The sequence below is a fragment of the Canis lupus genome, chromosome 5 (genome assembly GCF_011100685.1).
Source record: "Canis lupus familiaris isolate Mischka breed German Shepherd chromosome 5, alternate assembly UU_Cfam_GSD_1.0, whole genome shotgun sequence".
Taxonomy (NCBI): Eukaryota; Metazoa; Chordata; class Mammalia; order Carnivora; family Canidae; genus Canis; species Canis lupus.
The window spans coordinates 38,183,790-38,201,166 of NC_049226.1; the positions used below are offsets into that span (position 1 = coordinate 38,183,790).

Consider the following 17,377-nt stretch of genomic DNA (forward strand, 5'->3'; position numbering starts at 1 on the left):
GAGTTGTGTTTGAATGCTGTCACTGCATATACAACATCATGTGACTCCTCTTGAAATCCCATGTCTCTGAAACAAGCAGTGTCTTGGAAACACAGCTGGAAGTGTGCCGTCACTGCGGAGTGGCCCCCTGGTGTTTCGCTGCTGGCACCGCGCTGGCCCCACCCTGAGCCTGTAATTTATTACAGATAGATATACTTAGATACACTATCGTTATCCATTACTGCTAATTGGATGGTGTTTTTAAATAAAATGTAAATACAGGGGCAGAAGGGCTTCCTGGAATGAAGGCCCCAGTTTCTGCCCAAATGTGACAGTATTGTTTTAGCTCTCACCTCTCTCGCACTAACCGTAGAACAGAGCCCCGTGCCAAACAGGTCTGCCATCGACTTCGTACCAAGCAGGTTTGCCATCTACCTCCCTTCAGCCTGTGGCAAAGCGCAGTCAAGCATCTCTGCTGTACAGATGAGCACAGGGATGCCCAGCATCCCACAGCCAGGTAGGGGGCTGGACCGGGTGCGAATCCAGGGCACTCTAGCCTCTTGACTCTGTACCTTCGTTCCCAGCTGGCAGATGCAAGAAGATGCCATGTTGCAGGGAAGAAGACGAACCAGCATGGTCACTTCACCATATGATAGGCGGGTGGTTCACTCCCCCAGCTCTCCCAGTGTGCAGCATGGTTACCTGGACTTGAAAGTGATTGCTCTGTATTTGCTGATTTTTTTTTTCAGCCCGTTGCTAGCTGTGTCTTTTGCCACTTGCTGTGCTGTTCCAGGAGTTGCCCTCCTGACCTGGGGGGTGAACCCCCTCACGGGAGCCCTGGGGGTCTTCAACATTTTCCTGTACACCTGTTGCTACACCCCGTTGAAGAGGATCAGCATTGCCAACACTTGGGTGGGTGCCGTTGTAGGGGCCGTCCCACCTGTCATGGGCTGGACAGCGGCCACCGGCAGCCTTGATGCTGGTGAGTATGTCACGTGTGAAGTGTCCGCTTCGGTCCGCAGGCCCACAGCCGGGTGGGTGCCAGAGCCAAGCACGCTGTGCTGCTCTCAGCCTGCAAGCACCAGCATGTGCTAGTCAGAGGCATTTCCTTCCGGGAACCATAGCACATGCTGTTAGGTTCCATTTGATTCTGCACTAATTCTTCTGGCAAATGTGCTGGTGCGGCAGCCTGAAATACCGTGAATGCAGAGCCGAAGGTAAACCATGTCATCTGGCTTCCAGGAGAGCGTGTGCTTTCCGGGGCAGGGGCTATTCTAGGGGAACAACAAAGAAAAACTGGCTGAACAGGTAGAATGAAAAGCAAGTACCTAAAAACCATGAATCAAGTTGGGGCTGCTGATTCCTTTGGGGTGTCTCGTGTTGTGGAGAAGGCGTCCAGGACAAGGCATCCAGCTCTCCTCTCAAAGCTCAGGCTCCCTCGTTGGCAGCCCCCAGCATTAGCTCTTCCCTCCCAACCCCTTATGAAGGAGGAAAGTCTTTTCATTAGTTTCTAATTTATTTTTATATGATTTGCTTAAATTGTTCATGGTGTCTACAATAAAACCATTGAAACCCATCTACTTTTTGGTGGGGATGTACAGCGAAATTTGTGGGGTGAAAATAGCTCATTTTTACCATCTGTAAGGGAAGCTTCACAGTCTAATTAGCCAAGTAATTAGTGTTTTTGACCAACACTTAGGAAGGAAGTGGTGAGGTTTCCTGCAATATATGTAAGTACATATTTTTCACATGAGAGATCAAAAGGCAGTTGACCATAAACCAGAGTGCCGTGAGCCACATTTCTGAAACTTTTCATAAAAGCCCTTACACTCTGACTTGGCAAGCTTACAAAGGCGATTACACCTTTAGCATGATCGTCTCTTAGAATGGTTTTAATATCCTGTAAATGTTGGAGTTTCATGAATCTACAGATAAAATAATCTAGACCCATGCTCATTGGCTCAGTGATTAAACCCCAAGCCAGAATCTTGTCCATGTGGGAGCAATGACAGCACATTGGTAAAGAGCGAGTGCTCTGGAGCCCGGGTGCCCAGCTTTGGAGGCCAGCTCCACCTGGTTAGAATGTGCTAGACCTCTTTATGCTACTGTCTCCTCATCTCCCACAAGGTCCCTTCTCATGGAGCTGTCATGAGGATTCAGTGAGTTATTATTGTATTCCTCATTTATACAGTAGGTGGGTTCATGCAGATCAAGAAAGATCGTGAGATCTTACTGGTTTGCAAACTCTGAGCAATTTGTAATTGTTACCTGGCTATTGGTCTGCAGACTGTGAGCTCCCTTCAGGCTTGGTGGGGAAGACTGCCTGGTCCTTAGTGATGGCTCTCTTGGGCGAGGGTAGAGAAGGTGGGAAGCACGGGATTGACATCCCTAGACTAGATGGTGTCTGAATGTGCCCCCTCATTTGCAATTTATAGTTAAGGATCACATTCTGAACCTCTCCAGACCTTTCTAATGATTGCCCAGACATCCGAGGTAGGGCCCCTATCTGCAGTGATGTGGTGCTCCAAGTCACCTGCCTATCTGACGGACACAGCCCCCCACACCCTGCTGGGAGTGCTAGAACTTATGCAGGTTCCTCAGACCCAGAGTCCAGGAGCAAGGCCCCCAAACTACCATTTCTTTCTAGGAACTCCCAGAGTCACCGTTGGGACCAATATTACAGCCCCAGAGACCAGTATCACTGGAGATAGGTGGGGGCAGTCCAGTTCAGAGCCGTACAGAACTTGGTCACCTCTGTCCTCTGTTGGTCACCCAGTTTCTTGCTGAGGGCTAGAGCCCTTCATTGTATACCCGGGAGGTTCCTTCGAGAGGATTTTGAGCCTCGGCGTGTGTTGGCTAGAATTGCATCCCCAGAGGCCAGAGAAAGAAAGAACTTTGCAAAAATCTTCCCACTTAGGAGTACACACTCAGGCAGGAGTTCTTACACGTTCAGAGAGTTTGGCTAAACTGCTAATAGTCATATGTAAAATAAAAAAATAATAATAATTTGGGGTATAGTCTTTCTGTAATCCAAATTCAATCATTTGTATACAGATTCATTCGTGAGGGGTAGCCCAGGGCCAGACTATACTTTGTTTTAGGTTGCAGGGTAAAAATGCATATTTATCTTGAAAAATGAGACCCCGTCACCTACCTGAACTGACCCTGGCATAAAACAGAGCAGTCTGAAACAGATTGATGTCACCACAGAGAGAAGTTCTCTGGCAGGTGAATTGTAATACATCCTTTTTCGTCAGATTGTAAAGACACATGGCAGGGTGCACAATTAGGGCATGGTTTACCGCCTCCCCAATTCTCATTCACACACGGGTCCAGTCCTAGAGCTAAACTCCCATCAGATTTACAGAGTGTTACTTTACATAATGCTTTAAACTGCTTCAAAAAAAAAAAAAAGTATCAAAACATTGATTTGCTTGAGCAAACTTGAGATAAGCAGCAAATCTTTGATTAAAATTGAATGAATAAATAAATCGATCAGCAAATAGGTACCTTCCATCTTCCAGCTGACAAAACTAAGTTAATCCCAGGTCAGTTGCCAAATATTTATTGAGCCTCAGCCCTGTGTCAGGGACTATAAAAGAGGAAGTGATACACAGAAATGAGGTAGAATCTGAGAGAATGTAGTTTCAACGTTTATATCGCTGAGATTTTAGATGCTGGGTTGAGTAAGATTATATATGTAGTTTTGTCACCTTCTAGAATGTACTGTTCCATCCTTGAGGACACCCACCAGCCACATGTGACTATTTCAGTTCCAATGTAAACTAAATAAATATTGAGTACTTTGGTCCCAGAGGCCATATTTCTGATGCTCACAGCCACACGGGGCCAGGAGCTGCCATATTGATGGCACAGATGAAGAGCATTTCCATGCTTGCGGAAAATTCAAGAGTCATTTCTGCCTAGAAGGACAAACTGATGTCCTTATAAACCTATGTTCCATCTTCCTTGCGAGTTTGTGCTTTGAATACTAGGGCATCACCTGAGACTGCACCGGTGATCTCCCCAAAGTCTAAAACAGATTCAAATTTGAGTGCATCTCAGAATCACCAGGCAGGCCTCCCAAAACCCAGGTTCCTGAGCCCTGCACCACAGTTTCCGACTCAGTAGGTCTGAGAACTTGTATTTCTGACACACTGCCAGGTGATGCACAGACCCCTTTAAGAACCACCAGCCCGGAAAGACAGAACCAGAGAGAGCTCTAGCTTCAGAATATCTTGGAAATACTTAAAGCACAGGATGTGGGCAGATGGTACTATTTAAGATGCACTCAGTGGTGTCATTTGTATCACCCACAGAGGTGGTGTCCCTTATCTGGGTTCTTATCACAGAGTACATGCTCGCTTGAAAGAGCCCTGGAGAAAAAAAAAAAAAGTGGCCCCAAGTGTTCCCCTTCTGTGGTATCCAAATCATTTTTCTTTGAACCTCCAGAGAGTGATCACTCTGGAGAACCGTCTGAATGGAGAGAAGTCTTTCAAGTACTCCACTGAATTGCAGTGATCAGGAAGAGGGAAGGGTGTAGGAGAGGCAGGCAGGCCACCCACTCAGCTGAGCAGCCTGCTTCCTCGTGCAGGTGTCAGTGAGGACCTACTGTGTGCTGGGCACTAGGGATTTGAAAATCCCTGAAACCCAGGCTTGTCCTCACAGAAAGCAGGTCTCAGCGTCTTCGGAGAGAGGCTGGGGCCTATCAAATAATCAACTGAGCTATGAGAGCTTTAGCAAGAAAGATGCCTTCAGAGGACTATGGGCTCTCTTAACCCCCTCCCCCACCCAAAAAAAAATTGGTCCAAGAAGACTTTGGAGCAGAATAACTTCTGAATTAAGCCTTGACAGCTCACTGGAGGAGGGGAGTGCTTTCCAAGGACAGGGAGGAACATCCATAGGGATTTGTAGGCATGAGAGCTGCACATACAGCATGGAACAGGGGCTGCTTTCCTGAGGAATTGGGACTTTATTGAAAGGCTCTAGTGACCCACTGGAGGTTTAAGCAGGATAGCAGCAAGGCTGGGAGTTCAGGATTACAGAACCATACCATAGGCAATACTTAGCTGAGTACTTAGCTGAGCCCTCCTGGGTCCTCCCAAGCTTTCTGTCTCCTCCGACCCCTTCTTCAGTCGGCCTCTACCTGTCCTAAGCCTGGCCTCCACCCTCCTGCCTTCCCTATCCCATTTTCACCCTTCAAGTATTTAGCAAAGCATCAATCTGCTCCTCCCCTGAAAGAGCAGCTTGTGAACACCTGTGAAACTCCAGGCGGGAGTGGGAGCAAGGTGTGCGTGTGAAGGCAGGCCGGCTCCCCTGAATATTGCCCCACTCATGGCCTCCTGTACTCAGCACCTTGGTCACCTTGATCCCTTGAACCTCCATAAAGGCCCCTTCCTGGGCCCGGCAGGTTGCCGACAAGATCAGAGAGGAAGAGCTCCAGGCGGATGGGAGATGGAAACCCTACAGCCTCGGGACCTGTCTAGTTGAGAAGAAAGATAAAATGAGTAGCCCTAGAAAGCGATTAGCATCCCAGACGGCCTGTGGAGTAAGGAAATGTTAATGTTCCAAAGTACTTTTCTCCCTTCTCAGCGTCTATCTTTTGTGGTTTCTGCGGTGGCTACGGAGCCAATTAAGACCTCCAGAGGCTCTGAGCACTGAAGAGAGAGATTATGTTGCCTTCCGTCCTTCAGGAAAGACCAAAAACCTAAAATAAGCATAAGGCCATCCCATGGGGTTCTGATTGTGTTCTATCCCACCCCCCCCACCATCCCCCCCTGCCCCAAACTACTTTGTTGTGGGTTTTTTTTTTTTATCAGTGAAAGAAAGCCATTCTCATTGTTGCAGATGCCCCGGCTGTGTGGGTGCAGAGCACGAACGTCCATAGGTACCCCAGCACCCTGAGAGGGAGACCAGAAGCAGGGTGGGAGGGAAATGAGACAGATGACAGATCAGTGTATGAGAACTGGGAAAGCTAACCCCGTGTGAGTTCCAGACGCATGCCGTTCTGTGGCCATGCCGTTCTGGGGCCGTAGTCCTCTAGCTGGAAACAGCTCCTCCTCCCCCCCCCCGCCTGTGGCACAGACTGTCAGGGGCTCTGCCCCCAGCGGTGCCTGTGACTGTCACACGCTGAGCTTTAGCTCTGAAAGCCCCGCTTTGTGGCCGGCGTATCAATAAAGGCAATCATCGTAATGGAATTGTACCTGTGTCCATTTCCCTGTGAGATGCCTTTTCTCCACCTGCCTAATTACTTTGCCTTCTATTTTTTTTTTTTTTTTTAAGCTTAACCGCTATTCGCAGAAAACATGAATAATGCTTACCAGCAAAAAACCCAGGAAGACCAGACCGGAGGAGCCGCTTTCTGGCCACCAGTGTGGCCGGGGCGGGGCGGCAGGGAGAGAAGTGACCTGCGGGGGGGCGGGGAGGGGGGGGGAAGGGGGGTGGAGCCCAGGGGTCGCTTTGGGGCAGGCGGGGGCGCCGCTGATAAGTGCTGGCAGCAGATAGCCCAGCTCCCGGTGGGCCTGGAGCCGCACGCATTAGGCTTTTCAGCAGTGTTTACCTCCAGGGACGATTCTAGTTTATCTTGGAAGCTTCAGGGTAAAGTACCTTCCCCTCCTCCTTGCCAAAGCCATCTCTCTCTCTCTCTCTCTCTCTCTCTCTCTCTCTCTCTCTCTCGCCCCCGTTACTTTAAAAAGGCTCTGATTCTGTTTTGTCTTCTTCCCAAATCTGACTCCATCCCAGGGCCTGGGAGTTTGTGGCACGGGCCAGGGTGACAGTCCCGGAGAGTTGATGTGTAAATTGCCTTGGGTTTGTAATTCAAATGTTGTTGTGTGGTAAACATTAATTATGTGAGCCAACATTCAGTTACAAATGAGGACTCAGCATTGGGCCCTTATCGGGAAGTGACATTTGGCAGATAGATGGTTTTAGTAACAAAAAAAGCGAAGGAGTTGTTTTAGCCTCAGCTGGTAAACTACAAAATGTTAAATACTGTTCCACTCTATTTACCTCCTTTATTCTGGGATGAGAAAAGAGAATAGAATAGAGGGAATGTTCTCTATCCTCATTCAACAAATATTTATTGAGGTCTTACTAAGTACCTGGCTCTGTTGAACCCAAGCACTTTCAAACATTCCCCTCAAAACCCTGGTTCAGTTGGAAATGAAACTTGAAAGTGAGTGTTCATTTTGTGTGAGATTTCTTTTTTCCCCTTAACAAGGCTCAGAGGGCTGCATTAATTAAGATAAATGGTATTTTTAAAGACAGGGTGGACAAGGAACATTTTCATGGGAATATCAGCAAACCAAACAATATTAGAGCCCTGTTCTCTTCGAAGACAAAACCCACAAAAGCCTGAGAAAGAACGTACTAGAAGTAGACTGCTAGACCCAAGACTGACGGTATAATTGGAGGCCGACTCTGGTGCGATGCAGGAAGTGTGGTCTGGGCTTGTCAGGGCGAGCTGGGTTGACCAGATGACCAGGGCTTTGAGGGAGCCCAGCCAGCACCTTCCTGAGGAAAGTGATCAGCCTCTGGAGGGCAGCCTCTGGCAGGTGCGGTGCCTGGCACCCGGTACCCAGTTGGTAGTGTTCAGGGAACATATCGGTATTCGGATAATAAAGATGGAAATACCCTCAGATGAGAGCTAGGGGAGTAGGGAACGTTTGAATTTTTTCAGAGAACCCACAGATGCCCAAAGCTACCCTGTAGGGAAATGACAAGGAGAGGGGAGCACTGAGTCAGAGCTCTGTGCTTCCTTTACTCCGAGCGGCTCCCTTCAAAGGGAAGCCTGGAGTGACTCTGCAGGGGGGGCGATGGGCAGTGTGCAATCAGGTGAGGGCGGGAGGGCGCCTGTGCCCCTGCTCACTGGGCCTCTGGGCCATCCCTGAGTCACTTCCAGAGGATTCTCCCAGGGCGAGCTGTTCCTGCCCACTCCGGTCCCTGTTTTCAGAGGGCCCGCAGTCTTCCTTTTGTCAGCGTGCAGTTGATCAACTGGCCCCACACCCTCTTCCCTTTATGCCCCGCGCTATCGAAGTCTATTACACAGTGGAGGCCGACCCGTTTCACAAGCTCCTTTGTGTGAGCCCTGAAAGGAAAAGCTTCGGAATCTGTGACCATGAAGCTTTGGGTTTGGCTTGGCTCCCCGAGCCAGCCCCCAGTTTACATAACCATGTACCCCTGAGAGCACAAATAAAACCAGTTGAGGAACAGACCAGCCACCAGGGACCACATTCAGGGGGAGCCTATTGTCCTGGGGAGGGCAGACCTCCCCAGCCCAGCACCAAGGTTCACTGGAGCTGTCTCTTTGTCTTTTCCAAGGCCGCGGGTGGGCAGTGAATGACAATGAATGGGTTTGGGTCCCGGGAAGGAGTTGAATGTGGGCCCACCAGGCAGCAGAGGAAGCTAGCTGAAACCATTGAACTCCCTTCCAAAAGGAATTTTGTTTTGGAAGAGCCCATACAAGAGACTCAGAACTCCCACCTGAAGATATTTGTCTCCATCCTCTTGGGAAGCCATGTGACTGCAACTGCCGTGGCTTTGTTTGCCCAACAAAATGTGCACTTTGGACAAGTGTTTCTTGACCCGAGCAGAGGTGGCAGTGGTTGAGGTCCCCCTCTTCTGTGTCTGTGGTATAAAAATGATTGATAGATATTCCGAGCAGGTTTTAAAATGCATCATATTTGCAATGGGTCACAAGGAAGACATTGGTTAGCATTTCCCCCACCTAACGTTAGCGTGCCCCCCTAATCAGAGCAAGGTACTATGAGATGAAGCATGGTGGATGGGCTGGTCTCCATTTCCTGTATTTGGAGGAAAAGAAATAATGCCCCAGACCCCTGGATATTCTCTGGTGTGGCCTTTGAGCTGGGACTATGACCTCGTGACCCCAGGAAGTCGCTGTCCTCCCGAGAACTATAACCCCAGATACACCACCTATATCATAGATTTTTGGCATTTTGCATATTCATAGACCAACTAATATTCGCCTAAAAGCCAAGAAGTAGACATGTCTTCCAGATATGATTAAACCACATACATACACAGATTCTACAGAGTTGGGTAGGGAAATGAGAAACCACGTTTAAAAGAAGCAGAGAAGGCACAGTTCTTGTGAATGAATTGGAACTCAGAGACCACCCTCTTCAGATCCCGGTTTACAAGTCACTTCTTCCAGGAAGCCTTCCCTGACCTAAGGCTGACTTAGGTCTTCCTATGTGTCCCCTGCGAGCACAGCACCTATGGTGACCTTCAGAGGCTGGACTCGGGGTAATATTGTCTGCCTCCCCGGCCAGACTCCAGCAGAGGGCCTCGAGAACAGACTGCGCTTATCACATAGTGGGCACACTGCATAGATTGGGTGTCGCAGAAGATAGGCCCAGTCACAGCAGACTCCTCTGGGGTGAGGGGTGGGGGTGAGGCTGAGCGGAGGCCTTTGAGTCAGTAAACTGAGTGCTCTGTGTTTACCCCACAAGGAAGGTGGGTTCCACCACAGCCCCCGGACTAATCCAAGTCTTCCTGTTTTCAGTTCACCTTATCTTGATGAAGAGAGCAATTTGTTTTACATCTTTTGTAGGAGCAGAGGCAGTTGCGACCCATCAAGTAGAACTGCGTGGGGGTGGTGGTTTTCTGATTACAATCCATTAAGGCTAAGCTGTGATTTCTAAAGCTCTTTCATTTGTGACATGAGCCAAACCCACACCCAATTTCCTCTCGCATAGCAAGCAGCATGCTACTCTTATGAAAATGATTTTTTTAATTATGTTATTTTAAGCAGAAGCATAACTGAAAATGCATATTGAGCAAAACAGAATACTCCAGTTGGCACACGAAAAAGAGGGCTTTTGAGAGAGGCAAGCGAGAGCTCACATTGGGGCCTGATCGTTTTAACCGTTTCCAGTCTGGTCTCCTGGCTGAGTTTGCGTTGCCTCAGCTCTTTGAACACAACAGCAGACGGGCTACCTGACTACCGTGCCCTGGCTTATCCGATGCCCTCCCGAGGTTCTGAGCCCTCAGTGATGTCTGCTCTCTTGCCAGGACATGTCTCAGCCTTGTCCCTTGTCCCTCTGCCACCCTCATGCCACAGCTGTCATCACTGTGGCCCATAATCTGTTTAGACCCTTTGGGTGTGAGACCTGTCCCGCGTGGCAGGTGGGCTGCTCCCCGTCGCTCATGCTCAACACCTCAAAAGTGCCCCGAATATCTAGCAGCACCTCCTCTTCACTGGTCCCTTTGTGATCTCCTTTTCCATCAGCACACGAAACAAGAGGTCCAGCCTTCCCTTCTATCCTTTCCGGTTCCCCAGAGGTGCTCACTGTCGAGACCAGTACTTTCTGTGCCCAATGGAAACACACTCTTCAAGGTCCCGGGCCTCCTAATAAATGGGCAGGTGCAGTTTCTCCTTCCAGCAAGCCCCATCTCTACCCAGCAACATCAATATTTGAACTGGCACCAAATGGTCCGCCGTTACCAGTCTGAGTCGATGTGGGGCAGCATTCTTCTCAAAGAGTGTGCTGGTACGTGGGCTGACTCTCCCCGGGTGGGCACGCTGATGAAGCTTTTCGTCTGTACGACGAGAGTAATGCCACCTATGGGAAGGCGGTTGGGAGCAAGAGGCACGTGTAACCCCTCCACCCAGTGCCTGGCGTGCGACAGCCACAAGGCGTTTGGGATGTGTTGCAGGCAAATCAAACTTAAAATGACCCCAAATAGAGCCCTTCAGGCCTCCACCGTGAATGCACTCATCTGTGTGTGTCCCCGATGTTCCCCACCTGAGTAAAGGGATCTGTGTCTGCCACCCCCGTGGCTCCCATAACACCTGATCCACCTACAGATGCCTGCATGCCCCAGCCCTGGGCTGTAGCTCCCTGTCCTACCGTGTGCTTCTGTCCATCACCTCTCCCTCCAGACCTGCAGTGGGGCTTGCTTCTAGAATGGTGCCTGGCATGTGGCAGACGCCTGCCACCTATTCCCCAAGTGAATGAAGCCCGCGAAGTGATTTATAGATAGAGTTAAATGGACCTGAGGGATTTGTCAGCAGCCCTACCGAAACAGGGACTCTCCCATCCAGCCTTGGTTATTTTGTCATCTCGGAAGGCTGGAAAGGAATGGATTGACTTAAAGAACCCCTGAGAAACTGTTCCTGGACCCCAAAGCAGCCCCCTGCCCTGTCCTCTACAGTCTGTGCCCACACAAGTCCTACTTGATATGCCACAACTGCCTCTGACCCACTGAATTCGGAAGTGAGCAAGTTTCTGCCCACAACAATATGAGCAGAAGTCACCATTCTGTCTGTGAGGGGATGCACGAGCCTGCCCCCATTGTCACTCCACAGCCCATGCTGTAGACAAATACAGATAAGAGCTTAAAAGAGAGGCTCATTCCCTCTGATCCTGCCCAGCATGGGCACCACAGGGACCCTACAGGACCTTAGAGCACCAGCCTGGTTTTCTGCACGATTCTGAATTATTTAAACTGCCTTCTCTCCTGCTGGTTCTGTTCTAGCAATAGTGATTCCCCACCCCCCGCTGCCTTCTCTGAACAGTCCCACAGAGGAGAAGCTTAAAAGGTCCTCATTACCTGAAATAGGACTGTGGTTACAAATTTTCAACCTGTCTGTGTGGGAGGGTGCTGGCCAGGGTGGATGACCTGGTGGGTTAGTGAGCTCTTGGTTCCCTGACCGGGGACCCCCCCACCCCCCCCAGGAGGCACTTAGGTGTCAGGAGGAGCGAGGCACCAGGAGGGAGGAAGGAGGGAATCTTAAGAAATAGCTCTGTCCGTTCACAAATCCGTGCTGGAAAACTGCAATCTCACGTGGCTTTTAGTAAAGCCTTTCTTTGTCCACGTGGGCTCCCACTGATGCCTTTAGGGACCATCTTCTGTAGCAACATCAAGCACTTTCTATATTTCTGCTCCAGAGATGCAAAAAATGAACATTCCCATCAGGAATTTGCATCCAAGCAGGAAACCCAGAAACACATAATGATTGGACACCAGGGTCTACCCAGTGCCGGACGCAGGTATGGGTAGCTCCCAGATATGCTCCCTAGGTCTGATGCCTCTTCACGACTGCCTGGTTGCCACCTGGACGTCCCACAGGCATGTCAGGCTGGACACACTCAAGGTCACACTCATGTGCCGTCATCCTCATCTCTCCAGTTTTCATCTCAGGGCATGGCATCTTCACGAGGCCCCCAAACCCAGGGGTTACCTCCCTCCCCCTCCTGTCCTGACCTTCCTGTCACTTGGCCTCTGGAAGCCCTCTCTTCCCACCTCATTGTCACCACCTGGATCCCAGCTCCCATCCCCATGCATCTCAGCCCCAATCAGCCCTCCCATACCTGCTGGGGGCCCCTGAGTGTGTTCTTTCACAGATTGATCAAGTGACACCGATGCCCTTTCTCACACACACCTCCGACATGCCCCTTCATGTCGACTTCTCCCCCTGCCAACCCTGAGGGACGGGTCACTCGTCCTTCAGAGCTCAGCTCAGACATGCCCTCCTCAGAGAGGTCTCCCCTGCCCCCCTCAACTAGGTCTTGCTCTGTGTCCTCGTGGCACAGACTCTTCCTACACAGCAGCTGAGTGTGACGTGGATTCACTAGAGTGGCTTTTGATTCATGCCCCGTTGGGTGAACTGCACGCCACAGGGGACACATGTGGATTTGCACTTACCATCCTGTCCCCTAGTACCTGGCACTGTGTGTGCCACTTAGTAGGTGCTCAGTAAACACTTCTGGCATGAGAAAAGGAGCAATGAGTCACCTGCATGGGAATGAGCAGCCCTGTAGTCAGGACTGGGCTCTGCTGCCTGACTTGGAGGAGCCAGGCTTAGTGTGGGGGTGGGGGGATCCGGGCTCCTCATCAGGCTTGTTCTGAACCCCTCCTTCACCTCTTTTTGTTGAATCTAACCCCCTCCCGTCCGTTGGCTCACTTAATGAGCATACAACCTACCTGACAGCCTCCAGTGAGGATTCAGTGAAGTTCTGGTGTGAGCGGCTGTGTCACGGATCCATGCCCCAAAAGCGCAGGCCTTGGTCCCATCCTGGTGGGTGAGGGGAGACTTTGTTCCAGACAAAGGGGCTAAGTGGTGCTCAAGGTACTGATGCATTGCGTTGAAGAGCTGCGCCGCCACAGACCACTGCTCGTTCTGCTCGGGCACTGCGGTCCTTCATGCCACCCCATTTATTTGCCACATGCTGTTTGAGTCTGTCCTGCTTGCCACATGGTGTGGGCTCCCTGGAATGTGCAGACACCTGCCCTGGAAGCCCTGTGAGCTGGTCAGGACACAGACAAAGGCCATGAGGCTCAGGACTGCCATTGCGAGCAGGAGCCACCAGCCCCCCCTCCAGGCAGGGACCTTGTCCAGGGGCCACGCAGACTTGGGCAGTGGCCCTGTGCCTCTGCGGGCGCCATTGGAAATCGAGCTAAAGCCTGGCCCAGAGGTCCGCCGGCTGGTGGGGGGGCTTCGGTGGTCACGATGCTGGGACATGCAGTGGGTACTGGGTGGACTGGATGAGAGCCACAGATGCTCGGTGTCCTAGGGCAAGCAGGGGGGTCTTGGGAGAGGGTGCACTTCACTGTCCCACTGGCTTGTCCCAGATTTCAGGCTGACCTGCAAGGCCAGGCGAGTGGAGGCTGGCAAGGGAATGTGAGAGCCGGTGCGAGCGGAGAGGGCACCTCGGGGCCAGGAACCGAGGCTTCCGTGCGTCCCTGATGACAGCTTGTGTTTGCTTCCCCCTTCTGTCCTCGCCCTGCGTGCAGGAGCATTTCTGCTGGGAGGGATCCTCTACTCGTGGCAGTTCCCGCATTTCAACGCCCTGAGCTGGGGCCTCCGCGAAGACTACTCGCGAGGCGGCTACTGCATGATGTCGGTCACCCACCCGGCGCTGTGCAGGCGCGTCGCCCTACGCCACTGCCTGGCCTTGATCGGACTGTCCACCGCGGCCCCCGTCCTGGATGTCACCACGTGGACCTTCCCTGTCATCTCCCTGCCCATCAACTTGTATATCACCTACCTCGGCTTTCGGTTTTACACCGACGCAGACCGCAAGAGCTCCCGGAAGCTGTTCTTCTGCAGCCTGTGGCACCTGCCCTTGCTCCTGCTGCTCATGCTCACCTGCAAGCGGCCGCCAGGTGCCCGCGGGGCCGGGGCAGAGCCCCAGAGCTGAAATCACCTGGGTGTGTGGGGAAAAAAACAAAAACAAAAGTACAAGGAGACACACAGGGTTTGTTGTTTTCTTCTGTTTGCGGTGAGACAGGAACATTTTGGTGATTCCAGAGCTCGGAAAGGGAAATTGCTGGGTTTAGTACACGATCATGAGATGATTTGGTGCTCAGTGATCACCCGATGATTTTTTTTTAAATGATAACGTCCAAAATGCTCCCCAAATAAGAAATAGGTTGGCTCAGGTGATTAATGCAAAGAGAATATTTTTCTCTTTAAAGGTCTTTATATTTCTTCCTCTGTCCTTCTGCCGACACTCCCGTTTTTGTTCTTCCTCCTGTAGATGTGCAAATGCACCTCTTCCTTGTCTGGCCACACACACACACACACGCACACACATGCACACACGCACACACACACTCCCCACCTGCCAGCCAGAGTGCTCACTGGTGACCAGACATGTGCGCGCTGGAGCTCTCTGTCTGTAGTCCTGCGTCCTCAGGTCCCAGGAGGGCCACGGCGGAGGAAATGCTCACTGCCGGCCCTTCCTGTGAATGAGCCGGGGCTGGTTCCAGCTTTCTCACATATATTCTCAACCACATATTCCCCCAAACAATCCTAGACTCCCAAGGATGTGCTACTGCCCAATTTTCAAAGGAAGAATGCCAAACGGTTGCCTAGGGAATCTCGGACGGTCGGCTGGGGGACTTCCAGCCCCTGGACCACCCCTGTTATGTTATCACCATTTCCAAAACTCCAAGCAGTCAAAGGCATCTTTATAGTTCACTTTAAAATGCAGGAGGTATCTAGAGCAGTTCCTTTTGGAAGGGTGGCGCTAGTCTTCATGCCTGTAGTCCATCTGGCTCTGACCCGTTACTGTCCCCACTTTGACCACTGCTGCCAGTCCATCGACAGCCCCTTTGCTGCACAGCTTCTCAAGGCCGACCGAGAAGGGAAATCAGAGAAAAGGTGAGCTGGTCCCGCCAGCCACAGAGCTCATATCCTTGTCCCTTTAGTGAAAAACACGTTTCTTCCCTTGAATTCAGAAATTAGCCTCCATACGTCCAATGGCCAGATGTAAGAGCCAGAAGCTTGGCTTGGACTCCTGGTGGGGATACGTCCCGTCCCGGGAGTTGTGCTAGTTAACCTGTAGTACCTTCCATCCGTCCTCCACGTATGTCACTTGTCTGCCGTGGAACCCCACGTACCAGAAGGTCTTGATGCTCAGCAGGACGTTTGCAGTACTCCTTGTCCAGGGGCACCACTGCCCTGCAGGAATGCGTTTCGGGGAGTTGACGCAACATGCAGACGGTTGCTGCGATTGAATATTTGTAAAGCGGTCGCAGATAACATCCAACTCCTGTTTCTACTTACCTGCAATATTACCTCTTGGCTGCATCCGGGTTCTTTACTGTGGGGAACATGGCAGGAATGCCTGCAAAGGACGTCTACACCTTGTTGCAGCCCTCGAATGTGTAAAATGCCTCCATTCTCTTTTCCTGCCACAATAAACCGGTAAGAACAGAAGCGTGTGTGGGGGTCCTTTCTTTAATCACCGTGCATGGAGTTTGCACAGGTCCTAGCAGAATTGCCAATGCGTTACTCACCTTTATGACTAGCAGGCGGTTAGGAAGCCATCAGTAGGGGCGCCTTGGGGGCTCAGTCAGTGAAGTGTCTGTCTTCGTCCAGGTCATGATCCTGGGGTCCCAAGATCGAGGCCAGCATCGGGCTCCCTGCTCAGCAAGGAGTCTCCCTCTGCTTCCCTCCCTCTGCTCTTGCATGCTCTCTCTTAAATAAATAAATAAAATCTTTCTTTAAAAAAAAGCAATATTTTTGTTTTAAGTGGTAGAAGTGAACACATTGGATTTTTTTTTTTTTTTAAGATCGATCTATTTTAGTGGAAGAGAGGGCATGGGGAGAAGGGCAGGGGGAGAGAGAGAATCCCAAACAGACTCCCGGCCGAGCAGGGCTCGATCTCAAGACCCTGAGATCATGACCTGAGCCAAAATCAAGAGTTGGACACTTAACCGACTGAGCCACGCAGGTGCCCTCACACTTGATTTTTAATACTTGTGCACTCCAAAGAATCATAAGCATAATTATTATTAAGAAGAAGGGCCACGACCCACCCACCCTCACCCTATGTGCAGTTTGGAATCACCCAGTCTCTCCCTTCTTCCTTCAAAACCACTGCCGAAATCATCCTCGGGGCCTCCTGGACCTGTCGTTTCGCTCGGAAAATACCAGCGGCTTGCATGGCCTCCTCACAGCAAATGAAGTCCCAGCTTCTCAACACTCAGACCCGGTTTTCTCTCCAGGGATCTTAAATGCGAAGCCGCCTTGAGGGCTTCCTGCCACCTCACACCTCCCTGAGGACACCCTGTTCTCAGATGACCTCTCCAGCTCTCCAAACCCCAATCCTGCAGTTCTCACTGTGGAATGTGGATTTCAGGCCCCCGTAATACCCGCCACCCCCACCCCAGGCCCTGGGATGCTGCTCACCTACCCGGACTCCTGGGGCACCTCGTTTCTTCACACCTGCTGCAGCAAACCCTAACCTTGACCGCCTTTCCTAAGGACTCTGTGCTCATCAGCATTACCCAGGTGAGTGAAGCATGTTCCCTAACGGGGAGTCTTTGGGAAGTCTTGCCTACACTACAGCTCCCTTGGTGCATCAGTAGGCACATGCGTACAGTATGGCCTCATGGGGCCCAAATTTAAGTAAAAATTTAAAAAATCTGGGTGCCTGGGTGGCTCAATGGTTGAGCATCTGCCTTGGGCTCAGGTTGTGATCCCAGGGACCCAGTATAAGTCCCACATTGGGCTCCCTGTGGGGAGCCTGCTTCTCCCTCTGCCTGTGTTCTCTGCCTCTCTCTGTGTGTCTCATGAATAAATAAATTTTTAAAATAAAAAAACTTGCACTTCCCCCCCACTACTTCACAAACCTACTAAGTGCAGAACCCTTCTGTTTGGGGAACACCTCCCACCTGCTCCTGGAATTAGTGGTCGGGAGCACAGCCTGGAACCTGCTATCTGGACCAACCAGTTTTCACTCGGGTCCAATCAACTGTAAGCGCAGGACAAGGCCCCGGGGCCCTGACGGGGTAGGGGCACACATGCAGGAGGAGAGGCCTGAGATATGAAACAGGGTTCTACCAGGAGGCTGGTTATTCTAAACACAGCAAACAAGGGAAGAAAGGAAAAAGACGCATCCAGCCTCTTCATTATGAGCTT

The 17,377-nt window shown here is 51.1% G+C and overlaps 1 protein-coding gene across 1 annotated transcript in view; it reads left to right on the top strand.

Annotated features, from left to right (window-relative positions):
- The window catches only part of COX10 (cytochrome c oxidase assembly factor heme A:farnesyltransferase COX10), a 127,369-nt gene extending 111,699 nt beyond the window's left edge, over nt 1-15,670 (top strand). Inside the window, exons 6-7 of the mRNA XM_038536944.1 lie at nt 729-961; nt 13,741-15,670. Coding sequence (XP_038392872.1) covers nt 729-961; nt 13,741-14,147 — 640 coding nt within the window. The 3' untranslated portion in view covers nt 14,148-15,670. The remainder of the gene's footprint in view (nt 1-728; nt 962-13,740) is intronic.
- The last annotated feature ends 1,707 nt before the right edge of the window (nt 15,671-17,377 follow it).